This window comes from Dipteris shenzhenensis, chromosome 10, assembly GCF_047967505.1.
Source record: "Dipteris shenzhenensis isolate YYH24624 ecotype China chromosome 10, Dip_SZ_1.0, whole genome shotgun sequence".
NCBI classification, from domain to species: domain Eukaryota; kingdom Viridiplantae; phylum Streptophyta; class Polypodiopsida; order Gleicheniales; family Dipteridaceae; genus Dipteris; species Dipteris shenzhenensis.
Genome location: NC_141605.1, coordinates 50,168,276 through 50,190,121, shown reverse-complemented (window position 1 = coordinate 50,190,121; position 21,846 = coordinate 50,168,276). Strand labels below are relative to the sequence as shown.

Below are 21,846 nucleotides of genomic sequence, written 5' to 3'. Positions count from 1 at the left end.
GAATTTGTTTGGAAATAAGATCAATAATTCCAAAGTATTTCTCAAACAAAAACTCTTCAAGCTCAAGATGAAGGAAACTGAAACCCTCAATGAACACTTGAGCAATCTTGGGTCAATTCTCCAACAATTATCTGCCATCCGAGCCATTGTTAAAGATGATGATCAAGTTGATGTACTTCTCTCCAGTATTGAAGACATTTCCAAGTACAATGAGATCCTTGCTGTCCTAAGAGTCAGCCGCAATATGAGCTTTAAGGATATGGTAGCTCATCTCATTGATGAGGACCGTAGGCTTACAGAGAAAGCAGAATCTTCCTTCGAATCTGGCAAAGCATTCTTTCTCAAGAATAAGCCCAAGAAGAACGGAAAACCTCTTAAATGTAATTACTGTCAGAAACTTGGCCATCCAGAGGATCGTTGCTTCAAGAAAATGGCAGAGGTACAAGGCAAAGAACATGCCAATCTGGTTGCGGAGCAGAGCGAGGACGAAGACGATGAAGCTACACCTTCTGGACCTGAGGAACAAGCCTGCACTGCTGCCATTTCTGGTCTATCCCTCCATGAGGTGATAGATGAAGAGTGGGCTTTCTAGAGTCATGTGTGTTAGGTACTCTGCCTTGGGTAGTCCCCCTAAAATGATGTAATAATTTGTCATTTTGTGTGCCTTGTCCTATAAAAGGCTCCACTTACTTCCATGTACCCAGTTAGGAGACAAGGGGGGGTTGTTATGTCTTTCCTTTATCAAGCCTGGCCGAGTTCCAGGATGTTGGTATACTCCCTCGACCTATGAGTTGGTCATGCATCCATGCTCAGATTTGAGTCTCTGATCACGTTGACACCTAAGCCATGAGCGTGCTTGGTTCAACCTCTGAATTATGCTTAGTTGTTAGCCTCTAAGATTGCCTGGGATGCACAGTCTGGATGATATCATAGTCTCTCACCCTAGCTCCGAGGGGGGGTTTGTTGGAATCGGAGTCCTAGTGTGTGTGGTCCTAGAGTCTTAGGAGTGTCCTACAGTTGTGTGAGTGTGAAGAGTCTTGAGGCCACTTGTGCCACCTCATGTGGTAGATGTGATTCCTAACCTAGATTATAGGATCTAGATCCTGTGTGTGACCTCATCTATGAGGTGTCTGTAAGGCTTGCCCAGCCTATAAAAGAGGCTATGTACTTGCTGTGATTATCAATCAATCCACATCAGTTCGTGCCTCAGCTCGTCTCCAGTCATGTGTCTCTCACCTTCTCCCCATTTCCATCAACTTGTGCCCAAAAAACATATGTGTGACCATATTTCAGATTGGAGGCCTATTACTTCGATGCCTGTAGTTTACAAACTCATTGCCAAAATGCTTGTGTATAGGCTTCACGGGCTACTGAATGCGGGACTTCATCCTCATCAATATGGGTTTGTGCCGCGCAGACAAATCCGTGATAATATCTCCAATGCCTTGACTGCAATTGAATATGCTAAGTATTCACATCAAGATGTGCTCATATTGCAGGTAGATATTGCTAAGGCATTTGACACTGTTCAATGGGATTTTATCTCTCAAATCATGACAAAGATGGGCTTTGGTTCCAAGATAGCAAATGCAGTTTACTGGCTTTATTCTGGCTCTACTTCTCATTGCATTCTTGGGGGTCATCTATCTCGGTCATGGACATTTTCTTTCAGTTAGACAGGGCTGCCCTCTTAGTGCTCTCTTTTATGCCATTGTCACCCATCCCCTCTTAATGTATCTTGATCATCTTACAAACACAAGACAGATGACTGGTCTTAAAATCCCTGGGGCTGCATCTTTTTTGGCACAAGCATATGCTGATGATTCCTTCTTTATGCCACAGAATTCTCCCCGGGAAGTTCACATGCTCATGAGCACCCTATCATTGGATGGTTTGGCAGCGGGATTGCATGTCAATTTTCACAAATCTAAATTGCTTCCCCCGAAACAATGTGACTGGCATTCTATTCTCTGGCCAGGTCAGGTGGTGCATTCCAAAGATGTATTTCAAGCATTTGGGATATCCTATTGGATGGCATATCACCAGGGAGCAGCAGTTAAAATGGATCTTCCAAAGACTTCAACATAAACTGGACTACTGGAAAATTTCTACTTGGCCTCTTCATGTCAGGCTCAGAATAGTACAGTCCATTGTAATGTCCTATGTCCAGTTCTTTTTGCCTTTACTGCATTGCTCCTCCAGAGATATTTCAGCTTTTATGTCTCAAGCAATGGAGATGTTATGGAGGACAAAAACTGCTGTGAAAGCATTGAGACTGATGAAGATGGAAATGGTGTGCTCTCCTAGGATGCATGGTGGACTCAATGTCCTCAATATAAGATATCATGTACTTGCCAGGAAGGCGACTATGCTCCATACTTTTTTCCGCCAACAACAGCCATGGACTTGTATGATAGCATCCATGTGTGTCAACATGAGGACTTGTGCTTATGGTCATTGGACTACTGATCATTGGGAGGTTGTCATTGGGAGATTTGTAGGGAAGATACCTGGCTGTCCTTTCTCTACTGCTCTGATACTTGACTGGAAGCAAGTACTTTCTAAGGTCAAAAGGGCTCCTGATAATTGCTCGGGGACAAATTCAATGAGGAAAGAAAGTATTCATTGGAGTGCCATCTTTGACATTCCACTCGCTTTACAGGAACCTGTTCGGGCATACAATCTCATGAAATTGGGAATTAGATACATAAATGATGTGGTAGATAATCAGGGCTATGTCTTATCTTTTCCCCAGGCCACTGCTTCCTATGCATTGGGAATGCACCATAGGTCCATATGGAAGAAAATTGATGATCTATTACTTTCTTTTCTACCTGTTCCTCCTGTGGCTGACACAGACAGGCTTATGGATTGGCAATTGCAACCCTCTGCTACATGCACGCATCATGTTCCTCTTCCTGCCTTGACCTCCATCAAACTCTACAGGCTTCTTCAGCCCGCTCCATGGATTCAGCAATATGCTAATACTTTGTGGCATATAAGGAAGCCCCCCTTATGGTGGCGGAAGAATCTCCGGATATTATGGAAGTGTAAAATGCCATTGAAACAAAGACTTTTTCTTTGGAGATGCATGACAGGCACATTGTCAATGGGAGTCACGCTTGCCAAACGTCGCATTACACCATCCACATGTTTAAGATGTCACGCTCCTTCAGAGACTGTCCCTCATTTGCTTTGGCACTGCCCGTGTTCTAGGAACCTCCTCGGAAAAATTTCAGATCATCTTCGGCTCCGTTTCCCGAGTCACATTTTTGGGAAACATTTCTGGCTCTTTGGCAGATTTATGAGGTCTTTGTCTCAATACTCACTATTTCTCTCTTGGGTGAGATATTGGGCTCTTTGGACAATCTGGAGTGAGCATAATTTGGCATACTTAGGTCGGCAAATTCACAAGTCATATGAATCTTTCCGAGCCTCATTGCGGCAATCCTTATATGATGCATGCCATGAGGGTGATATGGATACTTCTTGCATAGAGCTTTTCTTTTTATGTTTCTGATCTTTGGGATCCTCTCCATTTCGGAGACTTCCCATCTTGTAAATTTATGAACATATAAATATACTGCACTGGATATTACAAAAAAAAGTGTGTGTGTGTATGTGTAAGAGAGAGAGAGAGAGAGGAAACTAACACTATTAATCATGTGTTACAAGTGTACAATGGTTAGATGCTTACATTGAAAGACAAAACAGCACCAGGCTCAATAACAGCTCCAGACTTGATAACCGTCCCATCACAAACCACCGCATATCGTATTATTGCATTTTCATGGATAGTCACATTATTCCAAATGTAGCTCCCCTCAATTGTAACATTTGTCCCAATGGTACAACCACGGCCAATCACTGAGTTCCGTATACTGCAATTCTCACCAACGATGGTCCCTTCTCCCAAAACAGTGGCTGCACCAATGCATGCAGAGCGAGGCAATACCACACCTGGACAACAAGAAAATTTGAGAGAGCTCTCTGTAGTTTCGAAATTCTCTCACTGTTTCAGCAATAATTTACTCATACCAATAGAGGTAGCCAAAACTGACTGTCAAAGCAAAGCCAAAGAAGAAAATATCGGATTAACCATTTTCCTTGTAGACATTGCAGCGTTCAATTTTTAATCCAATGTTGTTGCCTGCAAATCTTATATCAGGTACAATCGGATAAGTCCACCTATGTATGATGTCTTTGCTTACAGAATCATACGACCTTAGATTATCAATGCGTGCCGCATACTCCCCTGATATTTCGTGTGTAAAGATCTTGTTTCCAGTGATCTTTCAATACAACAGCAGCATATAAAAACAGACTGTTGTCAGTATAATCCTCCATTTCATATCACTCTCGTGATATGCAGAAAAGGCAACAAAAACTGTCATTATGAAGGCTATCCAAGTAACTGATGTATTAAATAAAACAAAGTAACAAACATAAATCCCATCGTCTACAGGAAATATAAAGAGTAATAAGCCTCCATCACTTTAAAACCCAAAGGAACTCTGACCAAATACTAGTGTTTTGATTTTAAAACCAAAAACCAATCTATCTAATACCACCTACATGTTCTACGGCAAACTACCAAGTCGTTGCATGTCATATGCAGTACCATCACCCAAAGAAAGAAAGAAAAGGAGAAAGGTATTAGCCATGCAGACTTGTCAATCACGTCTAACAAAATGTAATGTTCAAACAGAAAAATTCATATGTCCAAGGAACGTAAAATATCCATTTTGAAATGTGTAATGTTAATATATTGGGAGCAGTACGCTACTGAGCTTCATGAGATCACCTCATCACTTAGTAGCCCCTTTACAAAATCACGTCGAAGATGCTGGTAGTCAAAATTATCAGTGAATAGAAGCAGCACTTCTGGGGAGCATATGTCAATGTAGCAATCCTGAAAAAGACACATAAATTAAGGACAAATTTAGAGAGGATCATACCAATACAACAAAGAGAAGTCACAAAAACTTGTTTTATTATTAAAAGAGAAGCCACAAAAATTTTGAGAGCTTTACTACATAAAATGAGGAAGTTACTAAGACCATTTTGATACAACAAGAGAGCATTTTTTGGTGTTCAATTTTAAGAATTCTGAGACAATGGCCAATGTAAAAGCAGTCAATCATGTAACCAGTGGATGGACTCTCCCGCTTATTTTGGTGTAGCACTGCAGTGCAAAGATAAAAAACTTGACTATCTAGAAAGCAGGTTTCCTTCCCTTGGCCAACTTTGAGGTAGGGCTTAAGATTGAGAACCTCATGTGCAAGCTTCTGCAGTTTGGTGACAAAGCCTTGGCACAGTAGTCCCACTTACAGTGCAACGTCAGGATGAGTGTTTGTGAGGTAGAGTAAGTCCCCCCACGGTTGTCAAATCCACCAGCTCAGAAGCGTCTTCTTTGCTGAGTTTGTTCCCGACTTCCATCGGTTGTCACCGCCTCCTTGCACTCTTCCATTTGGAACCACTTTAGAATCTCCTGGAAGTGCTTTTCCTGAGAAAGCGAAGTCTTCTCTTCTTTCTGCCAGCCCAAGAAATGATGCAACACACCAAGGTCAGTCATACAAACTCTTCATGCAAGAGTTTTTACCTTCCTTATCTTGTTGTGAAATCCACTGTCAGGATAAGATCATCCACATAGAGTATCACCAACATCCTCCTGTCCCTTTTTTAATGAAGATACAGGTTTGCATCCGATGAACTTCGAGAAAGACCAATCTACAAGACGTAGTCATCGATGCAGTGGTGAGGAACCTGTTACAGCCCACAAAGTGCCTTCTTAAGTCTCCACACCATGGCCTTCTTGGTCTGAAAGCCATATGGTCCACATAGATTTCCTCCTCAAGTCTCGATTGAGAAAAGCACTTCAAATCCATCTGGTAAATAGGCCACTTACGATGGGCAGCTACTGCTATCAATGTCTGAATCGTTTCTATTGGTGCAGAGGTCTCATCATAATCTAGGCCCTCAGCCTGTGAGTAACCCTCACAAACCTTGCCTTGCACTTGTCAACTGTACCATCTGACTTGTACTTGGCTTTGTAGATCCACTTGGTTCCAATCACCTTCCACTTGGCCAGTCTTGGTACCAGATCCACACATGTGGTTCTTTTCAATGGTAACAATCTTAGTCTCCATTGCTTCCCGCCACTCAAGAACTTCTTCCGCTTCTGCGAAGGTCTTTGGCTCATGAATCATCTTGATTTGAGCCATTATGTAAGAAATCCTAGATTTACTATATTTAGAAATGTGCTAAGGAACAGAAAGGAGACTGAAATAGCAGAGAACAAGGAATAATTGTATTGCTTGATTGTCTATAGGGTATCCGTTGTGTGTCATCCATACAATTGGGCCTCTCTTATATAGAGAGTGAAGAGTCACACATGAAAAGGTGTGTACTCCAAAGTGTGTGTGCATGAAGAGGTGTGTACCCCTTGTGTTGTGAAGGGTGTGTACCCTTGAACTGAGAGATGTAGGAAGACAGGGAGCCCGTTTGCTCCAACTGTCTGAGTTTTGAACGTGCTTGGAAGTCCGCATTGGCAGGTATGAACTGCTTACGGAGCACGTGTTCAAAACGTTCCCATGTTAACACACTTTTGCCGTCCTTTAAGCGTCTTTGCCACCATAGGAAAGCTGTATCCTTGAGGAGGGAGGCTGCCAAGGCGATCTTTTTGCCTTCAGTGAGGTCAACAGTATCAAAATACATGCGCATTTTTGCAAGCCATTGGTCAACTGTTCAGCGATTGCGTTGACCAGTGTAGGCTTCCGGAAGTTTGATGTCAAGTCTTTTAGTTTTGGAAGCTTGAAGTAAACGGTAGAGGGCACGTAGTTCAGTGTTTTCTACCTCTAGTGGGAATGAATCTGCATAGTCGTCTGGTTGCGTCACGTCATCCTCTGTATGTGTGGTACTGCGAGAATCTTGAAGTTGTTGAACTTTCTGGACCAAGTCGAAGATGCTGTCCTGAAGCTGGGAAATTTGAAGTTGTAGTAGTGTTTCGCCTTGTACGTTGACTTCAAGGGTCTTTTTTGGACTTGAGTCTTTGATCTCTAGAGAGGCTTCACGCGAGCGTTGCGACATATCGGAGATCCCTGTGAGAAAAGCGCGAACTTGCGCTCTAGTTTGTACCATTCCTGGAAGAAGATTCGGGCTACTCCCTGAGGTTGCTCATGTTGGAGGGGGCAAGCGAGGCAGGATGGAACCACCCGTGGAAGTCTGGTAAAGGAGGTCCTCTCTGAAATAACACTGGTGATGCCGAAAGTGGTGTTACTGCTCGTGAGAGGACAGGAGTAGGTTGCAGAGTCCACGGATCTGAGAAGGGATAAGGAGCTGCTGTCGGAAGTGGAGGATATCAAGGAGAAGGAGTGCCTTCGAAGTGTAAATACTGTCTTGGGGAAGATACAACCTGTATAGGAGGATATCTGGGAGCTGAAGGAGGTGGAGAGTACCTTGGAGATGCCGAAGGTGAGGGGTAAAATTCTCTCCAAAGATGGACAGCAAACTCTTGAGGAATATCGGGTTCTAGGTATCTTCGTGTCTCATGGAACACAACCTGGACTGTGCTGAGGAAGTAATGTAACTGAGGTGCCTCACGCAGAAGGTATAGGATGTGGTCCAAATCACTAGGAGGGCACGTGACACAGAAGACCCATGATGCCAAAGCTCCGAAATGGGCTGGTTGTGCACTCTAAACACGATATTGTGTGGTAGATGATGCCTGAGGTGTCCTTGAAATGCCGGGTGAATTACCAGGGGTTTCCATGCTTTAAGGGAGCGTCTTTCATTTGCTGTAATTTGATAATGACAAGAGAATCCTTTAAAAGCAGAATGGAAAGACTCCACCTGGCAATGATTTAATCTGCCAAATTGTTGCGTAGAAGAGGCCTGCAGATTTTTGTCCGGAGGTCCATGTTGCAATGGGTGGCAAGGAGCAGATCTGGGCCTGGCATTTAATAGGCTGTCTTCATCGCGATAGGAGGCTGAAACTGCTGCTGATCTGGCAGGAAAAAGGTAGCGAACCAAGGAGAGCAGGCTATCAATGGCGCAAACTGGTTGCAGGCTGATTTGCGACAGAATGGCTGGCTGGCGCTGTGCTCACGCTGCAGGCTGGCAAGGAACAGGGCCGAAAAACCAGCGGGGCTGCAAATGGCAAGGTGGCTAGCAGCGAAATGGCGAGGGGCTGGCAGCGAAATGGCGAGGGGCTGGCAGCGAAATGACAAGAGGCTGGCAGCGAAATGGCGAGGGGCTGGCAGCGAAATGGCGAGGCAGGGCTGGCAACGAAATGGCGCAAACAGGGGCTGGCAGCGAGCAGGGGCTGGCAGCGAGATGGGGCAAGCAGGGCTGGCAGCGAAATGGCGCAAGCAGGGCTGGCAGCGAGATGGCGCAAGCAGGGGCTGGCTGCGAAACCAACCTGATTGGACAAAAAACCTGTAGGCGTTGAAAAGGTACGTCCCTTTATTTTTTGTTTGGGCTGCCTACATGTGGTGGTTGCCCAAAAATTAAAGGGTGGGTTTAGTTAACCCTAGGGTAGCTAGGGTAACCCTAAGATTTGGGGCTGGGTTTTTCCATTTTAACCCCTCTAGGTACCCTTTTTATAAGTGCTTGGTGCCAAAAGGTGTGCCTATTCGAAGGGGTGTGACCCTTGGAATAGGTGCACCTTTTCATGAAGGGGTGTGTCCCTGTTTTTAAAAGGGGTGTCCCCACATGAATAGGTGTGTCCTTTTTGCCACGATGGGGTGTGTCCCTTGGGTGAGGAGTCAAGACTCTTCATCAAAAGGTGTGTCCGATGGTGGAAAAGGTGCGTCCCTTGGTTTGGGGACAACCCAAGCACATGAAAAGACACGATTTTTATCGTGTCCATTCACATCAACTCGTGATGTGTGGGAGATGGAGAGGCCATTGATGACTTTAGGCAGGGTTGGCGCTAAAAATTTTTACGCTCATCCTCTCCATCTCTTCCATGCACAATGTGCACGGATGTCCTTCTAGCAGAAAAAGATGTATCAAATAGGCGCTAGAAGGTGGGGGGCATTTCCTACAGGCAGGAGCGAAATTTGCTCTGATACCACTGTAAGAAATCCTAGATTTACTATATTTAGAAATGTGCTAAGGAACAGAAAGGAGACTGAAATAGCAGAGAACAAGGAATAATTGTATTGCTTGATTGTCTGTAGGGTATCCGTTGTGTGTCATCCATACAATTGGGCCTCTCTTATATAGAGAGTGAAGAGTCACACATGAAAAGGTGTGTACTCCAAAGAGTGTGTGCATGAAGAGGTGTGTACCCCTTGTGAAGGGTGTGACCCTTGATGAGAGGGTACATTACAATAGAAATGTCTCTTCAATAGAGTGTCTCTTGTGAAGGGTTGTGCCTCATAGGAAGTGTCCCGTCGAAAGGGCAAGGGTTGTGCCTCATAGGAAGTGTCCCGTCGAAAGGGCATACCCTTCCACAAGTGTCCATTCATCAAACCATCCATAAGTCTAGAAATAGAGAAAGGAATACGTCACAAATCGTGACACATTAGTACGTAGTTCAATGTTAGAGCCTAACCCTGAGTCTTCTAGGGTTTCATGTACCCCCATGGTAATCTTTTCTCCTTCACAAGAGTTTTCTCCTATGGCAATTCTGGCTCTGTTCCTTCTTAATCTGATTTTGAACTTCTTGAGCCTACTCCTACTTTGCTTTGAGCTTGGGCACCATCAGGAGTAATGCAAGTGTTAAGTCATTTCATTCTCGAAAAACGGATCAATCTCTTAAAAGACTACATCCCTACTCACCACTAACACCTTTGTCTCCTTGTTGTATAGCCGATAAGATTTGGACTCATCATGGTATCCGACAAACATGCACATCCTACTTCTTGAATACAATTTGTTTCTCGTGTCTTTATGGACATGCACCCATGCATCAAAACCGAAAACTCTCGAATGTTTTATGATGGACTTCTTACTTGAGTACACCTCCAGTGGTGTCCTTCCCAAAACTGCTTTAGTCATTGTCCTATTTAGGATGTGGACAGCTGTATAAACCGCCTCTGCCCAAAAGGACCTTGGCACAATTTTACCTCTCAGCATGCTCAAACCCATCTCCACACTTGCCCGATTCTTCCACTCTGCCAACTCGCTTTGCTTAGATGTACGTGCTCTCATCAACTAACGTTTGATAAAGTTACTTCTTGCAATATGCATTGAACTCATCTAATGTGAATTCTCCCCGACAATCTGTTCTGAAAGTCTTGACTTTCTTTCTTGCATCTTTTTCCACATTAGTCCTCCATTCTTTGAATTTCCCATACCCAAATCATTCTATTGAAATTATCAATGAAGGTGAGTAAATATTCCACCCTGGAAATTGATCTCATAGGCATGGGCCAACAGATACCCATCTCCAATGGCTCAGTAGCGCGATTTGTGGCCTCCATCGAGAATGGTGCCCGGTGTTGCTTGCCTTTCATGTGAGTTATGCAAACTTCTTGTTTGTTTGATAGTTGTGGAAGTCCTCCACCATGCCTGCCTTCCGCATCTCCTCTACAGTGGTGTATCCGATGTGCCCAAACCTCTAGTGCCATAGGCTAAACATCCATGTGTCCCCTTGTACCATAATAGTACTAATCTTTTAGAGTCCCTCTTCTTCAATGCCTCGAGCAATCACATTATCTGTTGCTTTGGATTGCTTTGGATTTGATGACCCATCAAAGATGACTCTCATCCTATTCTTAGGCAATCGACTGATAGAAAGCTGATTTTTACATAGATCAAGTACATACAAGACATTTGTTAGCCGCCTTCTTATTTTGGTAGTCTTCTGCAAAGTCATCACAAGTCCCTTCCTACTGAAGAAGCCTCTACCTGCGAGCTGCACCCTCGACTCCTTTCCCCCCCCCCTCTCTCTCCCTCCTCCTCTGATCCTCTCCTATAGGCGCCGCGTAGTCCACGAGATAGCACAACGGGGGCGCACTGCTTTGCAACCCCCCCTCTGGTCATTCGTGCCTCTTCCAAGCTGCCCGCGGGGTCTCCAGCCAAGCATAGCTGCGAGCTATTGGTGCTTCACTCGAAGGGACAGCAGCTGGTGGTATTGGCCTGGCCCTTTGCGTCCACCCAGTGTTAGAAATTTTACCCAACAGAGGGTACGCACAGCGGAAGACTTATAATAATGCCCAGGAGCTCACACAGTGTGCGTGTGGGGTGTGGAATCAGACACTTCTTTACTTATGTGCATAAAATAGGTGTGCAGACTCATCAATAGACAATGAACCAGCCAGATATAGAAGACACCAAAACTTATATATTTCCGTCCAAAACTATGGACACAAAACAAAAGAGATAGATCCGGAGTCCCACCAATGGTGTGGTCCTCTGATCTAACCACAAGGTCCTTCTCCTATCTGCCGGCTATCTCTAGACTCGAGTCCGCGTGCTCCACCTCGAGCGTCTGTAGACTTTCCGTCCAGTGTGTTCTTCTCCACCTTACTGCCTGTGAATCAGCCTAGGTGGGCAGCCCCTGCCAAGCTTTGTCTGCAGCACACAGGTCCCTGTTCCACTGCTCCAACCTGCTTGTGAATGGCTGCTCCAGAAGGTATGATGATCACAACACCTTGCTGCCCTAGAAGACAGCCAAGGTCCCAGCCCTTAGGGAACTCAGTCTGCAGCACTCCTTCAATTCTCCTTTACCTCCAAGATGAGGCCAAAGGGAATGCCTTCAGGCTGCTCCTGTCTGCTCCACTTTCTGCTGGATGTTGGATATAAAATGAGGCCCAGGGCCTCTCCTTTTATAGGGCTCAAGGCCCCCTTGAACCAACCGACCAGCCAGCCCTAATTGGGCCGACTGGCTGGTCTGTAGCAGCCCTAACCAACCGACCAGTTGGTTGGCTGGTTGGCTGCCTATCCAGCCCTATTTAGGGCCATTTGCTGGCCCTTTGTTCCATGCAGGGCCCAGCCCGTTAGGACTGCTTACCCCGCCACCTGCCAGCCCTGCTTGCAGGCCATAGACCTGCCCATATACCTTGCCAAGGACCCCGTCATGCAAGCGCCTCTTCTTCTGGATCACCACGCAATCATGCTCCTCATCAGATCGTTTCTGCCAGGGCAGATCCAAGACATCCTGTCCCCGCCATCTCCCTTTCACAAAGGTGTCTTCTGACGCAGCCATGATGATGTCTCCAAGTAATTCACTCTTTGTTGTCTGACTAGCACCCACATGGCAGCCAGGATGCTGCCTGTGCAGCACTCCCTCAAACCCTAGGTTCACCCCCCCCATGCTCTCCTCATATGGGGGCTTACAGATGGGGAGGTGACCTTTCCAACACCCAGCCCGCCATTGACGCTAGCCTTCTCCAGCACGTCGCCCGCGACCAGCCCTTGCTCTAGGTGCTTTTCCACTTGCCCAGCCCACCGTACGGGAAGGTTATCTCAGCGGCAGCAAGGTGAGGGGACACGATTAGGTGAGCCCCTCTCTCCTCGGTTTGGCAGTCTTCTCGAATAGCCTGCCTTGAAGAACGGTGTATGGGCAGCTCATTGGGCATCAACTCAGCTTCTTTCAGCCAGGCCTTGGTCTTTGGGCTGGTATTGAGTGATCAGCCGACCTAGCCACCTCCTTTGGTAGGCCACTAGCTCTCCTCAAGGGCGGGCAAACTTGGAAGTACCCTTTCGACGATTCATAGACACTTCCTTCATTGTGGCTGGGCTGGTTTCTTGGTGACCTTCATCTCAAAGGCACCCTTTGCTTCTTTCTTCTTCTCTTTCTTTCCCGCCTTTTGCGGGTGGTGCAGTTTATTGCTTGAAGCTAGTGACTGGGACCTTGGTGGTGACCTTTGGTCTAGCCAGAGGGGCTCTATGGCAGCACCCTCCACTCCCCTAGCTGTCAAAGTTCTTCTGTTACCAGCGGATAAGCAATAGGTACAGCAGGCAGTTAATCTCTTACAGGACAGGGCTGTTATAGGCAGGATAGTAGGCCTCACTCCCTCGAGGAGGCAGATTCCAGATTGGATTCAAGCCAGCCTGGCACTAGATTGTGACCACATTCAGGAGGTCACTATCTATGGATGCACAGTTTTCCTCCTCCAGCTAGGCTCCCCGGATGGAACGTAGCCCTAGCCTCCTGGGACCCCACTTGGTTTACCTCATCCCTTGGTATGATATCATGGCTTTACAGTGGAGGACATGGACTCGACTCACCATGTTCCTCACTTCCCAGTGGCTCTGCTTCCCACGACTTCCGAGGGAATACAAGGTCCATCCTTTCTTCCATTGGACAAGCCTTTGGCTTAGTTTTGGAGTACCCAGCAGAGTCGGAGGCGGCAGTGGTGACAGATGATGGGGTTCCTCGACTCATACCCTCCCATAGGTGATTCTCCAAGAGACTTTGGAGGGGGGTACTCTTCGTCACCTGGAGGTTTCAGGCTTACTAGGCCAGTGTTTGAGGTGTAGACAGATGGGTCACCTTGCTCGCGATTGCACATGTGGCCAGCACCAGACTCATTCCTCCCCCCAGGAGGCATAGGGACAACATAGCGAAATGAGAGTAGAACCTTCGGAGGGTAGATGGACTAAGGTGGGGCAAAGAAGAGGAGTAAGTGGGCCAAAAAGAATCAATGATATCGTGCCAACCGTAAGAGGCGAGCACAGACAACTATGTAGTCACAGGGAGATCCAATTGGAGGTCCACAGGTATCACGTGATCCGGAGAGGGAGACAGCGACCTTAGGACATCCCTCAGGCCCCTCCGAAGGAGAGGCTTTGTGTCCACCGCAGAACCCCCCACCGCAGCTAGAGCCGACATCAGAGACTCCCTGAGCATCAGGGCCCACAGCCTCTTGGGCCCACCCCCCTCCGAGCTTGGAGGAGGAGCCTTAGAGGACGCAGACACCGCCATTGCAGCACCCTGGACAGTAGCAGACTCCACTCAGCCTTCTCCCCTTCCTGTGGACCCGCCAGCCTCCTCTTCGCAGCCCCCTCCTCATGTTGCCTCGGCCTACTCCTTCCCTGGTAATTACCCTCGCTATCCGCCCTTCCCCTCCAGCCCCCTCCCTCGCCCCTCCATTAGCTGCAGCCTCTTCCTCGAGCACCTCGCCAAGTGCTGCAGCTAACCCCGCTTCCGCAAGCAAGGGCAAGACAAAGACTCCTCCGTTACCTCTCCTCAGCAGCAGATCAACGCCCTTGGCAGCCAGGACTCAGCCTCCTCTTCCCACAGTTCCGGGAAGTGGGGTCAGGTCGATGAGTCCGTGGGCCTTCGCATGCGTGCTGGGAGGCCGTTACCGCGAGAGTTCTGGCGGCTGGGACCTTGGAACTATTTGGAGATTCCGAATTCTTACCCCATGCCCTTGGAGTTGACCATCCTGGTCCTGCAGCCCCGTAAAGGCCGTAAAGGGGGCATCAGTGCTGTAGGATCATGCATCCACCCGGTTCGGATCCTCCATTTTGCCTCCACAAGCGTGGGGAAGTGGACACCAGAGCTCTTCAACACAATGATGGAGCACCAAATATACCAGATGATGGACGAGTGGATGGGACCTTAGGGCATGGACCTTTGGCTTGCTCACGGAGGTTCTGTGTACTTCCAGCTTAGCTTCTCTCCAACGAAGCCAGAGTCAGGTTTGGCTATAGCAATGATCCGCCTACCAGCGGAGATGGTTCTCTCACAGCCTCACTACTGGACCCTTCAGCAGTGCGCCGACCTCTTCGGCATAGATGTCTCCTTCATGCAGTATTGGGCGCGCAGGGTAGGGATTGAGCCAGTGGCGACTCTAGTCCGTTGGCGCACGGACACATATTACTCTCCCTCCAAACCTCCGGCGAAGTCGTTGAAGTCAAGTTTCTTAGAGCAGGCTCCCATGCACAAGCGAGCCTTGTTCAATGCCGCCCCTTCGCCATGAGTTTGACCGCAGTGAGCCGGAATGTGCATGGCCTTCATGGCCTTGCGTGTAGTCAATCTCGCAGTCCCTGATTCTCCGTAGGTGGCCCAATGGACTTTCTCTTGTTTCAGGAGCACATGAGCAAACATCACACACCATCACCATCTTCTCCCTAGGAGGGGCCCAGAGATTTGGTCCCCAGTAGTGGGCAGGAGCAAAGGGGTCTACATCTCAGCATCCCCGGCAGTAGCCCCAAACATTTTTGCGCAGGGTGAGCTCATTCCAAGCCGCGTAGTGTGGATGGGCCTTCAAGTAGGAGAGACTCAGATTGGTGTCTTGAGCGTGTATGCACCCACTTGCAGACAGCACCACCCGGCTTTCTGGCGTCAGCTCACAGATGCCTCCTAGCGGTGGACTCATGGATTGTTGGAGGGGACTTCAATAATCTTGAGTTCCTGGAAGATAAGCAGGGAGGAGCCTCTTTTGCAGAGATGCCAGCAAGAGAGAGGAGTACTTGGGAGCAGTTCATCTTTGCAATCCATGGGCAAGGACCTCTTTTGCCGAGATGCCAACAAGAGAGAGGAGTACTTGGGAGCAGTTCATCTTTGTGATCCATGGGCAGTACCCCTGGTGAGAGCCTGAGTTTTCTAGGACCCCAGGCAGCCCACGCTTCTCCTTCCGCCAACAGAGACAGGATGGACTACTGGAGCGTCTAGATAGATTCTATATCAGGGATTGGGCTTTACTACGCGGTGGCTCCACTGGCATTTTAGTAGGCACCACTATGTCCGATCATTCTCCAGCGGTACTGCACTTGGAGCAGGCCCCGGCGCGGACTCCCCCGAAAAGAAGTTCGTATTTCAGATGTTTTCTTTCAAGAGGCGGACGTTCAACAGTAGATAGCACATCTCTCGAGACAGACCGAGAGCAAACTTGAGGAGGGTTGGGCGGCTTGGGTGGCTAAGAGGATTCAGCGTAGCAGTCAGGAGATCCAAAGTCGGGCCCTCAGACGGAGAGCGGCTCTTCAGGAGTGGGAGAAAGTCCTTCGCAGAGACCTTGAATCTATCGAGAGACTCATAAAGCAGGATCTAGGATCCCAATGGCTTAGGGATCGCTTGGAGTGCGCACAATTGGAGCTACAGGATTTCGATGCTTCTAGGAGCAACCACCCCTTTCAAACTAGCCTACCAGGAGATCTTCTCAGGATCACTCCCACACTCCTTGAGTAGAGGCTAGATATGCATGCTTCCAAAGGGGGGCAACAGGTCAGACATTCGACAGCGGAGGGCGATTACCCTTCTGGACACCACTTCCAAGATCTTGGTGAAGGTCTTGAGTCTACAGCTGAGACCCCACCTCCCAGATATCATTCATGAGACGCAGACCGGTTTTGACCAGGAGCGTAGCATCCTGGATAACATCTTCACGTTTTGGGAGGCAGTGGACTGGGCCAGAGAGGAGCAACAGCCGCTCGCCGTTCTTCTCCTCGATTTTGAGACGGCATATAACAGGGTGGAGTGGTCCTTCTTGGAGGAGACCATGCGAAAGCTCAATTTCTCAAAGAGATGGATCAGAGGGGTATCATCTCTTTATGCGGGCAGCTCCAGCCAAATGATTATTGGGGGCCACACAGGCGAGGCCTTCCCTCTCTCCCGCTCAGTGAGGCAAGGCTGCCCACTGGCCCCTTATCTTTTCTTTTTTGTGGCAGAGGCCCTAGGTTATTTCCAGCGCTCCCAAACTCTTGGTATCACAGGGATGCAGCTTCCGATCAGACAAGAGGAAGAGCTCCTTGACTCCTAGTTCGCAGATGATACAGTGCTATATGTGGAGGGCTCTGCAGCCAGCCTGGAGAGGGTCAGAGGGGCCTTAGCTATTTATTGAGAGGCTTTCGAAACTCGCATAAATTGGACAAAATCCGTTGGTTTCTTCATAGGCTCCAAGGACACCCAAGAGGTTCAAGATTAGGGTGCTGCTTTTGGCTTTTGTTGGATCCCGAGAGGAGAGACGACTCGCTACTTGGGCTGCTAGGTAGGCATCGACATTTTGGCAGAGCAGCAATTCAGCCCGGTCCTAGAGAGTGTCAGGCAGAAGCTCTTATCCTGGAGCTCTGCCAAACTTTCGCTTGCAGGTCGTGCACTAGTGGTGAACAAGGTACTCTTAGCCACAGCCTGGTACATCGCTTCGTGTTGGTGTTTTCATCGGGGTTGCATGGGGCAGCTACATGCCTAGTATGGAACTTCCTCGGGTCGGGATCGGATGGCACGCGCAACACTAGAGCCAGGGTGGTCTGGCAGACAGTGATCTTGCCACAAACACAGGGGGGACTTGGCATTATTGACCCAGAGATGCAGAGCAGAGCCCTCTTGGGCAAGCTAGTTGTGAGAGGCCTTACTCCAGGTGCGGAACCCTGGAAGCTCCTACTCCAACAGGGGCTTCTTGGGAATACACCTCGCACTGGGGGGTAGTGGCAGCAGTCCTACAGGCAGATCTTCTCCAAGGCTCTCCATTGATGCGGAGTCTCTACAAAGTGTGGCAGAGATTGGCAAGAGGACTCATACGGGCTAGGCCGTCTTACAGAGAGGAGTTTGAGAGGCAGCCTCTCATTTGGCACCCAAATGTCAGCGACCTGGAGGGGCACATGTTGGGGGAGCGGACTCATATCGAATGGGCACATTGGGACAAGGGACCGACCAGATCCCTTGGGACATGGAGACGACTTCCTGGAGAGACAAAGGCCCACAGACAGGCCCTCTCCTACCTCCGAGGAGCAGGACCCAAGGGAGTGGTTTTGGCCCATCCATAGAGGGCACTCAGACCAGATAGAGTTGTTCTCCTTCTCGTATACCACTCGCATCGGGCATCGTCTACAGCTGGAGGCAACACCATGGTCCCCTTTGAGGGAGCGGCACTGGCTAGAGCAGGATGTCCTGAAAGAGGTCATAGGCCGATTTTGGCCCCGCCTCTCGACAAGTTTGTGCCCGCGGAAGATCTCTTACTTCTTCTGGTTGTTGGCGCATGGGGGTCTGCCCATCGGCCCCTGGCTAGAGTAGATGCGGATTGATGGCAGATGCACCGATTGTAGGGAGGAAGTTTTGGAGACCATCCCGCAATATCTCTGGGGCTTCGCTACACAGCGGATCTAGTTGGCGGCCCCCAGGATTGTTGCTAGCATACAAAGGATGAGCAGGGATTTCACGTGGGGGATGGTGGCCTAGCTCACACAGGGCGGCCACGCCTTTGCGATCAACCCTGTCACGCCAGCTTACAGGATACATGGACAGCAAGTTTCTCGGATTGAGATCCATGACGCAGTTCAGCCCACCCATTCACGCCCACCAGCTCTCCCAGAGGATGGTGTTTGGGAGACCGTCTCTAGCATCACTGCCTGGAACGTATGGGTGGCCAGATACAGCAGGGTGATGGGGGGCCAGGCGATCCCTCCGATGGCTACTCTCATAGCCATCTGGATCTTCACTTTGCGCGCCATTTGGGAGCGCGGTACCCTAGGCTCAAGAGCGACTGTTGAGAGGCGGGCACGCTTCTGCCAGACATGGCAGACATGAGTTTTCTACACTCTTTCCACAAGGGGTATTTGTTGGGCCAGTATGGCTGCTAGCTCTTGTTTCGGACTCTCAATAGTCGATAAGCCATGAGATCTGAAAACAGATGGTTGTGATTGTAGCCGGCAACCAGTTTCTTTTCTTTGTTTTCATCAACAGCTCCAATTGGAAGCTGGTTCTATGGTTTTTTCAAGCATTAATAGAATTTACTTCTTCTTCCACACACACACACGAAAAAAAAGCCTTCTGCAAAGTCTCCTAGCTTTTTGCCAGTATAAGCACCAATTCTTTTCTTTGAATCTCCCAACTTGTCTTCTTCAAATTGAGGCTTATCCTTGGTGGGCTAATCCTTGGCTTTCTGCTTTGTAAGAAAAGCCTTGTCACTGGTCCATCGAACTTCCTCTCCCGAGCCTCTTCCTGCAGAAGTAGGGACACTAGCTCTTCGAATGGTGCCAACAGTTGCCCTGCAATCATGGTTGTCACAAAGCCTTTTTTTGTCACAAAAAGGAAGCTTCTATTAATGCTTGAAAAGCACCGTACAACTAAGCTGCCAAACGGAGCTAAGGAAGATAGGTACAAGAGAAAGAACTGGCTGTCAGAAAATAACCAGCATGTTTCCTAGAGAACCCAGCACACTGCCTAGGGAATCTCCGGAACAGCGGCTAACAACCGGGGTGGGGGTTTATATATCCAATGTAAATCTCGACAGAAAGGGTGTAGAAGACGCTTGCAGGCCAAGCCTTGCACAACCGCTCCCGTCTTTCAACAGTCGCTCTCGATCCTGGAGTACTACGCTCCCAAATGGCACGCAAAGTAAAGATAATGTCCTGCCGGATGGCAACAAGGATAGCAGATGGAGTGATCTGCTGACCTCCCAGCACCTGACTGCACCACGCAATCTATATGTTCCAAGCAATGATGCTGGATACCGTCTCCCAAACACTGCCCTCTGGTGAGGGGGTTGTCACAAAACCTTTGCAGCTCCTGAGTCGAATACGTTTGTTGACCCTACTAAGAACTGATCCCTTACTACTTCCATCTGAGTGATGTGTTCTAATGAATCCCTCTCATCCATAAGCGTGTTGTAGTGTTCTATCTTGAGGTCGAGGATTCTAGCTGCGTTGTTGATCTCACACATGTCCTTTAGAATGGTCCATACTTGAAACATTGTATCTGCAAGGCAATCGTGCCAATGATTATGGCTAAGGCCTCTGCATCACGCAGTACCCAATCTCTGACTTCATCAAGATCTACTGGCGTCACCACTACCCAACCAATCTTCTTGATGTCCTGGGGCCTTAACTCCACTCCTGTCGCAATCTCTTTCGCAAACTCCCAAATCACCCTCACCACAAGGTGACTCCAGATCTTCATCTTCCGAAGTGGGTGATTTGTGCCATCAAGCTTTCCCCAATCCCCAAACTTGGGATGGATAGTCTGTTGGCCATGACGAGGATGTTAAAGGCTTAGGAGCACTTTTCAGAACCTGTAAACTGAAATATTCTGCAGAAAATGGGGTTCCCTTTTTCTCTTAAGGGGCCTCTTCCTTCAAGGCTGAGGGGTATCACAAGAGTTGCTCACAAGGCTCTGATACTAGGTCAGAATTTCAAGTGCTAAACCATGCCCATGTGCAGAGGAACAATTCTTTCCAATACGCACTCACAATACCAATGAATTGCAGAAGATAGAACAGCAAGTTAAAATCTCAAAAAGAACTCTGTATATTCATCCACAGATGTGCAAGGTCTAGCTCCAAACGGAACTCAGAATTCCGCTAAGGGCTGGGCAAACCAGCAGCAAGGAAGGCTGCACCAAAACAGAGATAGAGAGGGGCGATGCTGTTTAGTGTTCAATCCCCGGTGCCTCTGTAAAGGAGAAATTCAATTGGATAGGAGCAGTGGCCTCACTTTTAATAGGGCAAGGCAACCCCCAATCTGGCCACAGGACTGAGCATGACAGGAGCTCTCCCACTCGGAGCTTTGTCTTGTTCATGTTGCTCCTAGTTTCATTACATTTCATCGTCAGTAGTTTCCACGAGGTGTGATAGACACCCCCAGTTGCCTGATGTAGTCTCATCTTGGATTCAGTTTTTCCTTGGTCTCATAGGCTTGTTGGGCCTTCAGCACACGTTAATAAATATTTCATTCTTTCTTTCTCACAATGTTGATCTGAAGGGTGCCTCTAGAAGGTACCTGTCTTGTGTTTTTACGCAACACCGAAGCTTCCGTTTTCAAGCAAAGTCAGACCACTCTCTCTACACTTTAATAATGGTGATTCAGTTACTTTCTGTTGGTACTAACAATTCCATGAGGGCGCCAGCTGGGTGGTTATCTGTCAATTGGAGGACGTCATGTTTGTCTGTGGAGTTCATGAGGTATTGACTCTATGGGTAGACCCAACGGCGATCCTTGGGCATCTAAAATTCTGGTAGGTTCGTGGCATTGTTTGGCAATGCCACATCTGGTGAGTAAGTGATGCTTGTGTTCCAAGTTGACAAAAATGATGCAGCAATAAGTAGGAGGTGCAAGTGCATGGAGTGTTCAAGGATGCCTGTGACTTGTACCTGAGAGCTCTTCCGAGGGAGCAGATGGAGCATCTTCTTCGATGGGTGCGTGTCAGCCCACTGTGACTTGCTGACACTCGAGAGGGAGGTGTAGGAGAAAGATAGTCAACTTCCCACATGTGAGCCTACGTTAGGGCTAGGGTTTGGTCATATGGACAAATGAAGATCATGTCATATGGGCAGATCTGTGGCAGCACCTTACACGAGAGTAGGGAGCAAGGGGATACACGAATCGTGCTATACAAATCTACACTTTCATTAGTGCACAATTGAAACATGATACAATATATACAACCCCAGCAATACAACATATGTAGCACCATATGTACAATGGGTTGGCCATACTCAAAACGTCCTCGTCATTGGATGGTCTCTACATTAAATAAGAGAGAGATTTGAACTCTTCAAACTTCTAGCACGAACAAGTCTGCCGCCTGGTCTGCAGGCATGCTACATGGAGAGCAAGATTCTTGCACTGACTTCTCCACTCGGGGTTGTGCTAGAGGTGGAAGGGTGGGGGGGCTTATTTGCTCTGATCTACATGTCTTAGGCACCATTTTTCTATATATTGATGCCCTCGAACTTCATGCCTTAGACAGTCTTTCTATGTATCAATGCCCTCATGAAGTATTGTCAAGAACCTGCTTGAGGAGAGCACACATACCACTTCCCTATACCAAGTTCGCAACCAGCCACCCTGGCAGGTTCTGTTAGTTTTGGCTTTTTGCTCCTGGAATGTTTTGTGTTCTGAGATCTATATCGGCTGCCCTCTTCAAGCTTAGTTCAGTTCTCATAGTGTTGTACCTTGCAGCCAGTTAATCATTTACGTGCAAGTATAGTGTTGGTTGCCTAACCTTAGGCTACA

At 48.1% G+C, this 21,846-nt stretch overlaps 1 protein-coding gene across 1 annotated transcript in view; it reads right to left on the bottom strand.

Annotated features, from left to right (window-relative positions):
- Nucleotides 1–21,846, bottom strand: part of LOC147897939 (Trimeric LpxA-like enzyme) — a 179,555-nt gene that overhangs the window by 156,325 nt on the left and 1,384 nt on the right. The window contains exons 4-6 of the mRNA XM_087380525.1: nucleotides 4,805–4,912; nucleotides 4,100–4,292; nucleotides 3,698–3,960 (exon numbers count right to left, since the gene is read on the bottom strand). Of these exons, the coding sequence (XP_087236651.1) occupies nucleotides 3,698–3,960; nucleotides 4,100–4,292; nucleotides 4,805–4,912 (564 nt within the window). The remainder of the gene's footprint in view (nucleotides 1–3,697; nucleotides 3,961–4,099; nucleotides 4,293–4,804; nucleotides 4,913–21,846) is intronic.